The sequence below is a fragment of the Impatiens glandulifera genome, chromosome 4 (genome assembly GCF_907164915.1).
Source record: "Impatiens glandulifera chromosome 4, dImpGla2.1, whole genome shotgun sequence".
Lineage (NCBI taxonomy): Eukaryota > Viridiplantae > Streptophyta > Magnoliopsida > Ericales > Balsaminaceae > Impatiens > Impatiens glandulifera.
In genome coordinates, this window is record NC_061865.1 from 28204203 (window position 1) to 28217627 (window position 13425).

The following is a 13425-nucleotide window of genomic DNA, read 5'->3' on the forward strand; positions in this document are numbered from 1 at the left end:
CTTTCACTTGAAGAACTCTCATCGGAATCACTTTCAGCCCATTTGCTCTTCCTTTCCTCGGCAAACAGAGTCTTCCGTTCCTTCTTGTTCCTAGAAGATCTATGATCCTCCTTGTACTTCCTCTCGAATGGCTTCTTGTCATCCCTTCTGGGTTTTCTGCAGTCAACCATGAAGTGACCTGGTCTGTCACAATTAAAGCATTTTAAGTTAGCATTAGACTCATTTTTATAATTGTTTCTATTTAGATTAGAGTTATAATGTTTCTTCCTCATTAATTTGCCAAACTTTTTGACAAATAATGACATAGCGTCGTCGCTGATCTGTTCAGCAGACTTGGCAGATGTCGAAGCAAGTGGCTCTTCAATAGTCACCAATGCTTGTGTTGTGATGGAGGTGGACAACTCCTCATTCCTTGAATTTATCTCAAACTCGTAGACCTTCAGATCGACAAAGAGATCATATAGCTCAATCTTGTTGAGGTCTTTGGATTCCCTCATAGCCATTGTTTTGATATCCCATTCTCTAAGAAAAACTATCATAGCCTTGATAAAAACTTCCCTATTTCTATATACCTTTCCTAGGGTTGAGAGTTCGATGACTATGCTGCTGAATCTTTCGTCGAACTCAGTCATAATCTCACATAGGCGCATCCTGATGCTGTCGAACTTTTGTGTGACAACCATCAACTTGTTTTCTTTTGTTTGGTCATTGCCTTCACAAAGTTGAGTCAGCTTCTCTCATATCTCTTTGGTAGAGGAACATAATTTAATCTTTTTGAACATGTTCTTGTCCAAAGTTTTGTAGAGGATGTCTTTGGCTACGTTTTTTAGGTTGGTTTTCCTCTTGTCTTCAACAATCCACTCGTATTTGGGTTTTTCCGTCATCTGAGGAGCACCCACTATTGTATTTATGGCTTTGTTGACCTTTAGTATCTTCATAGGACCATTTGTGATGACATACCACATGTCCAGATTTGCTTGCATTCTGATCTTCCAATCATCATAGTCTTCCTTTGAGAACATTGATATCTTGTTTAGGTAAGACATGATTCAAATATCTACAGTAGCTTAAGAATAGAAAATCTCGCTCTAATATCACTTGTTAGGATCGAAGATAACAGTAGAAGGTGGGTTCAATACTGTTGTTCTATTTTCCACTTAAATGCGATTTTAATCCTATTAAGGATTGAAAATCTGTTTCTATTCTTTGACAAATCGTAGCAAGTTCTAGAACGGTTTCAAGTGCGGAAAATACTTGCGGGATTTGAAGCGGCATATATAAGAATTAATGAAGTAATGAAAAGACAACACAAGATTTTATGTATGTTTCTAGAAGGATTCCACTAGAAGACTTTGATTTGTATAGCCGCTACACAAACCCACTCAGATCACATGTTTTAACATTTGCCTGTCTGAACTTCTAGCTATCACATTATCTTGTTGAACAGACGACTATTTGTTCAACTTACACAAGTAAAATGTTTATTGAATGATACAAATGATTATCGAGTAAACTTGTAAAGAACAAAGTTCAAAATCTAGACGAGCAAGAGAGTTTCACCGTTGTTCTTTGATGCCTTTTTATATTTGAAGTATGGCAACGGTCGAATCCATTTTGTTGATACGTGGCAATGGTACGTTTGTCGTATGCCTGACGTACGATATTTTAGTGCGCAGTGGAATGGAATATTCGTTTATCGTTTTGCATGTCAGAGCAGATAGCTGGTTGTACATTTAGTCGTATTGCAGTTTATGAGTGCTCAACTACTTGACTTAGCTGATACGCATTCAACTGATGTGGAACTCAACTGATAGCGAGCTTTGCTGATGAGCTACTTTGCTGATAGCGAACTCAACTGTTGATCAGTTCAGCTGCTAGCGAACTCTACTGATGGCGAGCTCTACTGCTAGCGAACTATGTTGTTTGAACAACTCTGCTACCAGTGAACTCTGTTGTTTAAGCAACCCTACTACCATCGAACTCTGCTGTTTGAGCAACTCTACTGCCAGCAGACTTTGCTGATGACGAACTCTACTGTTTGCGGAATCTATTATTTGAACAAATCTACTATCAGTGAACTCTGCTGTTTGAGCAACTCTGCTGCTAGCGAACTCTTCAGCTGATGACAACTCTCCTGTTAGCGAGTCTTCGGCTGATGGCAACTCTGATGTTAGCGAGTCTTCAGCTGATGACAACTCTGTTGTTAGTTGATGGCAACTCTGTTGTTGATGTATTCTGTTGTTGGTGTATTCTGCTGTTGGCGTACTCTGCTAATGAAGCAACTCAGCTGATAACGAGTCTGCTGATGACAACTCTGCTGATGACAGCTCTGCTGTTGACGAACTGCTTACGATCAGTTGTCTAGGGCAGATGTCTTTAGTTTTACCTACGCATTAACACATTGCTGAACTTAGTTTTATTCATTCATCAATACTATGTTTGTTCATTTTAATCAATTAAAACGTTTTTCATAATTTAACTTAATTTAACGACTTCCCTTTAACTTAATTTAACAATTTCTCCCTTTTTGATTTAACAATTTCTCTTTTAATCTAATCAAACACTAACTAACCTCTATTTTTGTCTATAACAAATATAAATTTACATTAAAATATTATTTATATGACAAACTACTTTAAAAAAAATTATATTACAAACAAAAGTTTCCAAGATTAAAAAACAATTCATTGAAATAATATTGAAAGAGTTGAGATACCATTAAATCCTTAAATCCTGGATCCACCTCCACAATCCATATGTCATTTTTCTAATAAATGAACTTATTTAAAATAGTTTTATTTTTAAATTCAAATATACCTAATAAAAAAATACTAATTGATTTAAATATAACCACCATTATAAAAAAAAAACCTCCCCTTGACTACTACCGACAATTGATTATTATTATAAAATTAATCTTATAAAAAAAACAAAAACAATTAAGCCTTCACCTAGCTCAATTATACTAGCTTAATAGAATAATAGTTATTAAGTTTTTTTAGGTGTATATGAATCCGAATGAGATTAATAAGATAGATATTAATCTTATTTTATTCAAATTCACATTTAAATATGAAATATGTTGAAAATATGTTAGAAAATTAAGACAATTTAATTTTAGTTTATGTTAGATTTGATAAATATAAAAAAATGAAATTGAAATTGCAATGAATTTCTGCGTAGAAGGTGCGCTGTCTTTCTTTCTCTGACTTCTTCTTCCCAAGATTCTACAGAGAAAGATAGCCAGCAAGCCAGCCAAACTTCACCTGCCCACCTCTTCTTCAATCTCTCTCTACTCGTCATTCTTCTTCCAGCACACATTGTAACAGCTATTGTGGCATCTCAGGAAGCATTTCATCTCCTCCTTGATCTTCTCTACGCGTCATTCCAGTTTGTAATTGATCCGATCCGTCCTTCCGTCTTCTTCTTTCCCGTTCAATTGAATCGATTCATATCAGGTTCTCTACTTCATTTCATCTTTTGGATCTGGGTAATCACTTCGTCTTCATCATGTTTACTCTACTGTCTTAGATCTACTTTGACTCATTCTTGATCGTTACTTTAAATTTTGATTCTTTACTTAGTTGCCATTCTCAATGTCCAGTTGTTGTTCAATACCTTGGATCTAGCTAGCAAATCTTGTGATTTAGATGTACGATTTGCGTTGCGTTAGTTTTTGAATATGAGATTTTTCAGATTCTATGCATCAATTGCGTATATGATGATGAACATGTGTTTATTACAATCTAGTGCTTCTTTTTTAATATGGAGAAGTCATTAGAGTATTGGTTAGAAATTCTAGTGGTTGAATTTGAATATATCTATCCATACCTGTATGATATTTGCCCAGTCCTCCAGTTATCACGGAACTTCCTGACAGTCCTCCAGTTGTTTGTATTTATTCATCATTTCCTCACCTCGAAGCTTTAGGTATAATTTGTTAATAAGCTCCATAGTATTTCCAAGCTGAAAAGATTGAAGTTGACATTTCAAATCATCTATGAAAATTTTCTCTGTGTTCCAACTTATACTTCCATTTAGTTTTCATCATGAAGATGTATAGTTCTTTTAAATGTATCATTTAATCCTTATATGTCCTAGCTGTGCTTTTACTTAACCTTGATGGGTAAAGCCTCTTTATTTTTGTCCAACCAGGGAACCTGCCTTTGTAAACTTGTACACATCACTTCTGGATACAGGAGATAACCGCGAAGTATAGTTGGAGATATTTTTTTGTGTCAAATTGACAGAGGCTGAACAACTTTAATTAAAATGAAGAAGGCCTTTGATCAAACAGTTCGAGACCTGTAAGTTTCATTGGATGTCCTCAGCCGTTCTATCGTTTTCTTAATATTTTGTTGGAGTTTGATGTATAGTTTTAGCTTGACTTGGTATTTTACATTATAGTGAATTATGATACATCTTTTGTATCTTTTATTGAGCAGTTGATAATGTCCTCTCAAATTTTGATTATTCTCCCATTTTGTTTATTATAGAAAAAGAGAGGTAAATAAGAAGGTTCTCAAAGTTCCCGGCATAGAGCAGAAGGTAAAATCATCTAAAATTCAAGTGTGCTGTATTCAATTAAAACAAGGCCGACTTACTGCATTTGCATTATGCTTGAGTATCTTCTCGTTTTTCTCGTTCTCCTCTTTTCTGTCTCTTTTTAGATTTCAATTTTCATTTATCACACTTTTTTTGGAAAAGGACAAATTCCCTTATAGTTAATTATATATGGAAAAAGCCAAAAGAACAAAACTCCATTTCTTTTTGGGTACAAGCCAAGAACACCAAAAACAAGCCTTTCCGTCTTTTTATCATGTTCGTTATTATTTGTTTTTTTAGAACGATTCGTTATTGTTTGTTGATTGCTAGGTTCTTGAACTCTCGCTGATATAAGCCAAGAACACCAAAAACAAGCCTTTCCGTTTTTCTATCATGTTCGTTACTATTTGTTGATTGTTAGGTTCTTGAACTCTTTCTGATACAAGCCAAGAACACCAAAAAAAGCCTTTTCGTTTTTTTATCATGTTCATTACTATTTGTTGATTGCTAGGTTCTTGAACTCTTTCTGATAAAGTTTAGCTAATATATTATTGTTTGACATGGTTTCTTGATAAAAGACATGTGCTGACAAATCAGAAATGTGTGTCCTGTTGGACCATTTCTCTCTCTTGGTTTTTTTTAGTGAGTGGAATTTTTACTATATTTCAGGTTCTTGATGCTACTAGCAATGAACCTTGGGGACCCCATGGGTCACTTCTTGCTGATATTGCACAGGCTAGCAGAAACTAGTGAGCTTTGTTTTGCTCTATTTTCCTTTTTAATGTTAATCTTCCACTCTGGAATTTATTCAGAATTATTTTTGTAGTCATGAATACCAGATAACTATGTCAATAATATGGAAGCGCATTAATGATACAGGCAAAAATTGGCGGCATGTCTACAAGGTCTGAAGTTAATATTTTTACAGAATTTATTGGTTCATTATTTCTGAATCTATAGACAAACATCACCTTTTCATTAACAGACACATTCTTTCATTTTGTTTTTCACGTTATTCATATTCTGTAATTTTTCAGGGATTGACGGTTCTGGAATATTTGGTAGCCAATGGCTCAGAGCGTGTAATTGATGATATCAAAGAACATGTTTATCAAATATCTGTAAGTTCTGAACTCAGTCTATATGGGTTTCACTATAGTTTCTTTTGTCATTTGATGAATGTTCTCATTTGATGAATGTTCTCATGTGGTAGGCATTATCAGACTTTCAATACATTGATTCAAGTGGAAAGGACCAAGGAAACAATGTCAGGAAGAAATCTCAGTCTCTTGTGGTCCTAGTTAATGATAAAGACAGAATACAAGAAGCACGTCAGAAAGCAGCTGCTAATAGGGAAAAGTGAGTTTGCTTTGAGATGCACTGATCTGACCATATATTTTTATTTTGTCATTGATTTGGTAATACCATGTTGTGCAGCCTTAGAAAATGTTTTACTGTTGGAATAGTTCCTTATTCTCTTTATAATTTTAGCTTAGTCATTTTTTTGTATTAACTTTCATCATTCATCGCCTACCTTTGTCAGAAAGTTCTTTCAGTTTTCTTCTATTTGCATTAACTACTGTAAATTCTGGTATCTCAATAATTCATACGCATGAAGTTCAGAAAGTTTGTTTCAAGAGATTTAGTGTTCAACTGAATGGCTATTAATAGTACCTCTGTTGTTTCATAGTTGAAGGGAAACAATGTTTCCATTTCCATTTTCTATCTTCTCCTTACCCACATTCCAAGTAAATAATGCTAGATCATTTTTGGCTAGAAAAATGAGTTTTATTCAGTCATTTTGTCCAGTTATATAGCATATGAAGAGAAAATAAGTATGTCTTAATGCAAGTATTTGATACTGCCACATTATTAGGTTTCGCAACACGTCAACGGGCAATATGTATAGGCCAAGTACCGGAGGATATGGTGATCGATATGATGAAGATCGTTATGGAAGCAGAGATGATGACCGTGGTGGCTATGGGGGTAATAAAGATGGTGATGGTTATGGTCGATATGGTGAATCACAGGGACGTAATGGGGATCGTTATGGTAGAGATTCTGATGAACGATATGGCAGGGAAGATTATAAGGATGATGATAACCGTGGGAGAAGAAGCTTCGATGGTCAACAGTATAGCTCAAGGAGTAGGAGTTCTGACAGAGAGAAAGATCAATCTTATGAGGGTGATGGTCAATATTCATCAAGGTTGGTAATGCTAAGAGTAGTTCAATAGAGTTTTTCTTGTGGACCTGTGGTTAGACATATAAGAGAATTGTTGTCAATTTCTCACCATAAGGTTGCCAATTACAAATTCCCATAGATCATAGCTAGTGATTTGAATATTTTCCTTATTGAATCAAGAATTGTTCATAATTCCATCTTATGTAAGATCAGAAATAGAAACAAGCCACAGGAGCTACAAGCCAAGCCCAATCTTGTTTTTCTTTGTACAGAACTACCCATGCATAAGAAATTGAATTCTTTGTTTTTTTATTGCAGAGGAAATGGTGCTAAAGTTGATGATAATTCTCAAGATGGAAGGTATAGATTTGAAAATGTTTATGCTTATTAACTTTATTTTATCAGAAAGCAGAATTCGACATAAGTTGTCTAGTTCATCTTATAGCCATTTTTTTCTGGTAGGAAACCTGACATGAAGTATTCAGAGCAAAACTTTAATGCTCCTCCAAGTTACGAGGAAGCTGTGGGTGAAGTAAAAAGCCCTGTTAGGAGCGAAAGGTAGATTTCTATTACATAAGTTATATTTGAACTTTGCTGGATGTAGTTGATTTAACTACTAATTTTGTAAACATTCTATTATTGAAGGGGTGGAGAAACTTCAGCAGCATCTGCTCCTAGAACATTTAGTCCTCCTGTAAGTGAACAGGCAGCTGTGGAATCCGTCTCTCCAGCTTTAGCTGCTGCTTCTCCCACTTTTCCTGATCCCTCCAGAGATAACGATGATTCTAGATTTGATCAATTTGATCCTCGTGGATTTGCTCCGGGTAAGGAGAAATATTTATGTTCTATAAGTGCACTAGTTAGATATTAGGTAGTAGTAAATAAACGGTACAATTCTTTCTGGATGTTAATAATCAAAATTTATCCAAAGTTCCTTGGAGTATTCACCTTAAAATATATTGTCCTCGAGTTGATGCAATATATTGCCCTAGCTAACTAGAAGAAAGGCAATTTATACTTAAGTCTTCTATTATGTTTGATATAGGATTATTTGAATAACCAAGTGGTTCTTTCTAAATAAATCTGGTTTGATGTAGGTTATTGAAAATGAGGTTAGTTATTTGGGTATAAATAGAGAGGGTATTTTGTTTGGTTGAATGATGAGTAGATTGTTGATTGGATAGTGGGTTATTCAAAATTAATCTCAAATAACCCACATTAAACAAGGTCTATGTGTTCTTCTTTAGCAGACTGATTGTTTATGTTTTCTCGAAAGAAATTTATCATGCTAGGGATGTAGATGAGTAGTTTTTCCTATTATCAACACATCTCATTTGGAAACTCATTTGTTTCCTTTGAATATGAATACAGCCCCTTCTGTATCCTCAAATGGTGCTGAAATTGACTTGTTGGGTTCTCTCACTGAAGCCTTCTCATCAGATGCATTGGCAGTTGTACCAGTCACAGCGGTATATGCAGCCTCTGAGGCGGATGCCTTTTCAAACCATGGCCCCGTTCCCACATTCGCTGCATCTCAATCACCACCTACATTCGCTGCATCTCAATCACCACCTACATTCGCCGCATCTCAATCGCCACCTACATTCGCCGCATCTCAACCGCCACCTACATTCGCCGCATCTCAATCGCCACCTACATTCGCTGCATCTCAATCCCCACCTACATTCACAAATCAGGTACTCATGCTAGTACAAATCTAAACAATTCTAAGTTCAGAGTTCATTGAAGCCAAACTAGTGTGTTAAATCTAAACATTAAAATTCTCTTAATTCCTTTTCCTTCAAAATTACTTTTTAACTGGCTGCACCATTTGCATTCATTGTTAATATTTCAGTATTTTCTTTATCTATATACTCTTCACTAGAGGTTGCTATCATTATATTACTCTAAATTTTGAAAAGAACAATTTTTGTGATAATATGTTCAATTTTTTGTTATGGTATTTGGGAATAAAGTTGAAGAATCACACAGATAGTTGCTTGATTATCATTATTATTGTCTCATTTCTCGTTGTTGCAGGGTTTTGATGATCCATTTGGTGACGGTCCATTTCAAGCTCATTCATCTACTACTACTACAACATCTGTACCAACTCAATCCCAGCAAGTGATTTCCACATCATCTTCCATTCCTGCTGATACTTATAATAATAATAATTTTGAAACACCCCAGAACTCATTTTCCACCTTACCTTATGCTGCTACATCTAGTGTTCCCAATGTTCATCACCCTTCTACGGAATCACAATTCTTGCATCAAGAACATCCTATTTCCAATCAGGATAATGATATTTTGGCAAATATTCTCCCATTGGCTGGACCTTCATTTCCCGCTCCTCCACAGATGGGGTTCCCCGGGCAGGGACCCAGTGGCTTTCCAGTTCAGGCACAACAACCTACAAGTGTTAATGCATCTCAAGGTCCTCAATCTGGTTTTAACACTCAGAATGCCAACTTTTATGGGAGCCACCAACAGCCAGGATCTACAGCTGCACAAGCTCAATACTACATGGGTTCACAACCTCCTCCTCCTCCTCCTGTACAAGCTCAACAGTATAGCAATAATCCAGGTTTATTACCTCCACAAGCAGGAGTAGCAGGTCCTAGATTTCAAATATCTCCTCAAGTACAATCAAACACTCCTCAAATGTCTTCACAAGTGGGTTTATCTTCTTCTACTGGAGCTCTTGTTGTAGCCACCCCACCACAACCACCCGCTGCAAAGGACAAATTTGAGCCCAAGTCTGCAGTTTGGGCTGATACCCTTAGTCGGGGGTTGGTCAATTTGAACATATACGGATGTGAGTTTTTTTGTTTGTTTTAATTTTTGTTCGTAACAAACACGAGTTGATCTATTGTTCTGTTTTGGATTGCAGCTAAAACAAATCCGTTAGCGGATATTGGAGTTGATTTTGATGCTATAAATAGAAAGGAGAAAAGGATGGAGAAATCTACAGCAACAACAGTTGCGCCTTCATTGGTTAACATGGGGAAAGCTATGGGATCTGGTTCTGGAATGGGACGACCTGGTTCAATTGGTGTTAGACCTCCTCCTCCATCAGCAAACCCTATGATGGGTCCTCCAGGAATGCAAATGGGAATGGGAATGGGAATGCAAATGGGAATGGGTGGAAGGCCAGTACAGGGCATGGCTATGGGGAACTATGGTGGAATGGGAATGGGAATGAATACCGCCGGTGGTGGAATGGGAATGGGAATGAATACCGCTGGTGGTGGAATGGGAATGAATACAGCTAGTGGTGGAATGGGAATGGGAGGCTATAATATGATGCAACAACAACAACCAACTGGATTCCCACCTAGATCAATGGGTGGTGGGTATAATAATAATAATCCCATGATGGGTGGTGGTTATATGCCTCAACAACAACAGCCTTATGGTGGTGGTGGAAGTTATCAATAATAGAATGAAGCAAAATCAAAGTCGAAATTGAGAAAGAGTTGAAGGCAGCTATTATTTCTGGAATTATATTTTTGCTGAGTGTTTAGAAAAAAAGGTATTATTCATCTTATTAGAGCCGCTCTCTGTTCTGCTTACTTACATTTTTTGAGACCCCATCAACTACTAGTTGTTCTATCGCCTTCTATTATGTACTCTCTGTCTGTATGTGTATGGTTGTGTTATTTTGTTCATCCTCTTCATGGGTTCTTGCTATTATTTTAGCAAGTCTTTCTTAAATAATCTCTCTTATGATTGTTGTGGGATTCTTATGTGTATTCAGCAGGATATATTCATTCATATTTTCCACCTTTATTTTCTTTATACACTAAAGTTGATGCTATTCCATTTTCTATATATTCTTGAAATTCTTTTTCATGAATGAATGATGATTGTACTTATTTTTTATTTTATTATCATTCATATATTAATAAGAGTATTTCTTCATAAAAACCTATTTATTTATGTTAACATTAAAGCTTAACAATAAAAACATCTTCTAAAGTTGTTTTCTAATAAAACGTATATTAATATTGCCTATTATTTGTTACCACTAAGATACTGAAGTGGTGTCTTATAAGTAAATAAGTCTGGTCTAATTGTGAATTTTCTAAATTTCTCTTTTAAATCAGTCAGATGGATTTCTTTTTTTCTTCTTCACCCTCTACCAACACCTCAATAAAATTGATTTAAAATAAAAATTATATAAACTAAACCCACATAATTTATTTTTATCTTAAAAATATTTTTTTTTTCTACATTTACAAAATTATATTAAATATTTTCTCTCTCTCCCCTTAGAGTTTGTTTGATTTTGAGTTTATGTTTTTATTTTTTTTTTTTCTAATTATAATTAGTTCTATAATTTATTTTTAATTGTTAAAATTTATCTATATTTAATTATTAAAGTAACTTTTATTATTTAATATAAAATATTATTTTAGTCCTATTCTAAGTATTATAATCTTATTTAATACTTAATACAATAGAAAAAGTCTTCACGTTTATTATTTTATAAATTATAATATTTGTTTTATATAAAGATTGATTTTTCAGATCATAGTTAATAATAAAACATAAACCATAAATGTATATGTCGATGTATCAAACACATACAATTCTATTTTAATCGAGACTAAAATTATCAGCAAGTGTTTGATGTTGATCTATTCATTCAACACATCTACAATGGTAATGGTAGATGTGTCACCACACAAAACTCTTCTATTTTTAAAGAGGAACTTGACAATGGTTTTAAAACTCATCTAAAGATTAATGGAAGACTTGAATCATGTTTGAACAAATTTAATTTTTGAAATTTTTAGATTTAAATTCAATCATCAAAAATCGTTTTAATCTTTGAATGATGCTCTGTGTTTGATTCATATCCACTATATACATCATTTCAAAGCTATTGGAACAAAAATCAGACCATGAAATGGTATCATTTGAAAGATTCAAAAATTTGACCTAAAAAGGGATATTTGAAATTGATCTTCATAAAGGTCTTGAAAATGTGAATTAGGTTAGAGCTATTGATCTTCATACTTATATGAACCAACTGTAGCTTACAAATCTCAACTCAAATGTCTAGATAAAAGTTATTCAAATAACAAGATTTGACCAAATGAAGAACACGGTTGTTCTTCATTTTGGCCCAGGACCGGTAATCCTTGGTCCCGACTCTTGCTGAAGACCGGCGCTGACGAAGGCGAGGACCGAGCGCGCTGGCGAACTCCCTCGGTCCTAACTCCCGGATTCTTCGGTCCTGACTCTTAAGCCTCTCGGTCCTGAAATTCAATATGCTCGGTCCTAAACCGAGCCATCCAGCCACACCTCTCGGTCCTAGCATTCAAATTCCTCGGTCCCAGACCGAGACCAACCTCGACCTCCTTCGGTCCTGACTTCCAACTCACCTGGTCCTAGACCAAACCCCACACCGGTAACAAAGATCCCTCTAGTATCATTCTAGCAGAAACACTAACGGGCTTAAACCACTCGAGTGATTCTTCCTCAATGACAAAAGAGGTTCCCTTCTAGTTCTCTACATCTGATTGCTGGACAAACTTCAGCGTTTGCCACCAGTTTTACCTAGTGATACTATAACCCCTTTCATCCAATACCAAAGAACGAAGAGGGACACACTTAAACCTCTAATCTCAGACACTATCAAAATATGGGACATCCTTCCTTGGTATCCCATAAAAAAAATGACTTTCATGATAGATGAAAAACCTATGATAATGCTAATGGGTCTAGTGTAGTATACACACTATTACACCTATACGTTATTCAAAAGTTTTGGCTATAACTTTGTCAAAACTCTTTGTATAGAAGATGAACCCATCAACCGTGCAAATCACGCGGGTTATCTCGGAAAATGGAATGATGAATTCCAGATCAACGTGATGCCAGAAAGGTTGAAATACCTAAACCACATCGCTGACCAATATGAAAAATTTCCTCAAGCACAAACTGGAGAAGTAGAAGAGTACGATGTCGGGACCAACTACGTCTAGACTCAGGACCCATCAAGTCCTTCCAACACTCCTTCCGTTTAAGACTCTATATGTAAACTTTGATAAGAGTCTTGTATAGTCCAATACTCCTTCTCGTTTAGACTCTTTTGTACAATATCAATAAAAGAGTCTCTCTATAATAAACACTACGAGTATGTTTATGCAACTCTATGTTTATTATGTCCGAATGTCTTCATTGGCATCATTTGCTTTTGTTTACGCTACATATGCAAATATTCATAGTCTCTTTCTTTCGCGCTCAGCTTCACAGGTACTTTAAATAGTACGGCCCCGCGAAAAAGAGATCTAAAAAAATGTACGCTTTGTACGCCAAGCAATGGAAGATGAAACTCCAAAAACTAATAATGGGACAATATTTCTGATTGAGTTTACTGAAATAAAAACTACTCTAGAGCAAGTGACAGAACAACTAGCAGCATTGACAAATTTGTTGACTCAGCCTACCGTTCCTCCTTAGGATCAGTCATCCTCGTCACAACAGGCACAACAAACTATCCCGCCTATCTTCACTCTGATCAGGATTAACCTGTGAACCCGCTAGGGTACATGAGATATTCCCCTCTACGATGAATCAAAGGAAGATGAAGATACGTCAGGTACAGCTCAATCAAAAGCTACTGATATCGACACTAGCAACCCGCCAGGAGGTGCAAACACAATCATTCCTCTAAC

At 35.6% G+C, this 13425-nt stretch overlaps 1 protein-coding gene across 1 annotated transcript; it reads left to right on the top strand.

Moving 5' to 3' along the window:
- The first annotated feature begins 1890 nt into the window (after nucleotides 1-1890).
- LOC124935026 (clathrin interactor EPSIN 2-like) lies at nucleotides 1891-10553 on the top strand. The gene is made up of 16 exons (XM_047475493.1): nucleotides 1891-1987; nucleotides 2108-2177; nucleotides 2280-2372; nucleotides 3184-3390; nucleotides 4497-4548; nucleotides 5215-5294; nucleotides 5372-5450; nucleotides 5583-5666; nucleotides 5759-5904; nucleotides 6422-6757; nucleotides 7052-7093; nucleotides 7196-7291; nucleotides 7379-7557; nucleotides 8105-8430; nucleotides 8774-9554; nucleotides 9630-10553. The coding sequence occupies exons 1-16, from the start codon at nucleotides 1891-1893 to the stop codon at nucleotides 10175-10177; spliced, it is 3216 nt and encodes a 1071-aa protein (XP_047331449.1). The 3' UTR covers nucleotides 10178-10553.
- The last annotated feature ends 2872 nt before the right edge of the window (nucleotides 10554-13425 follow it).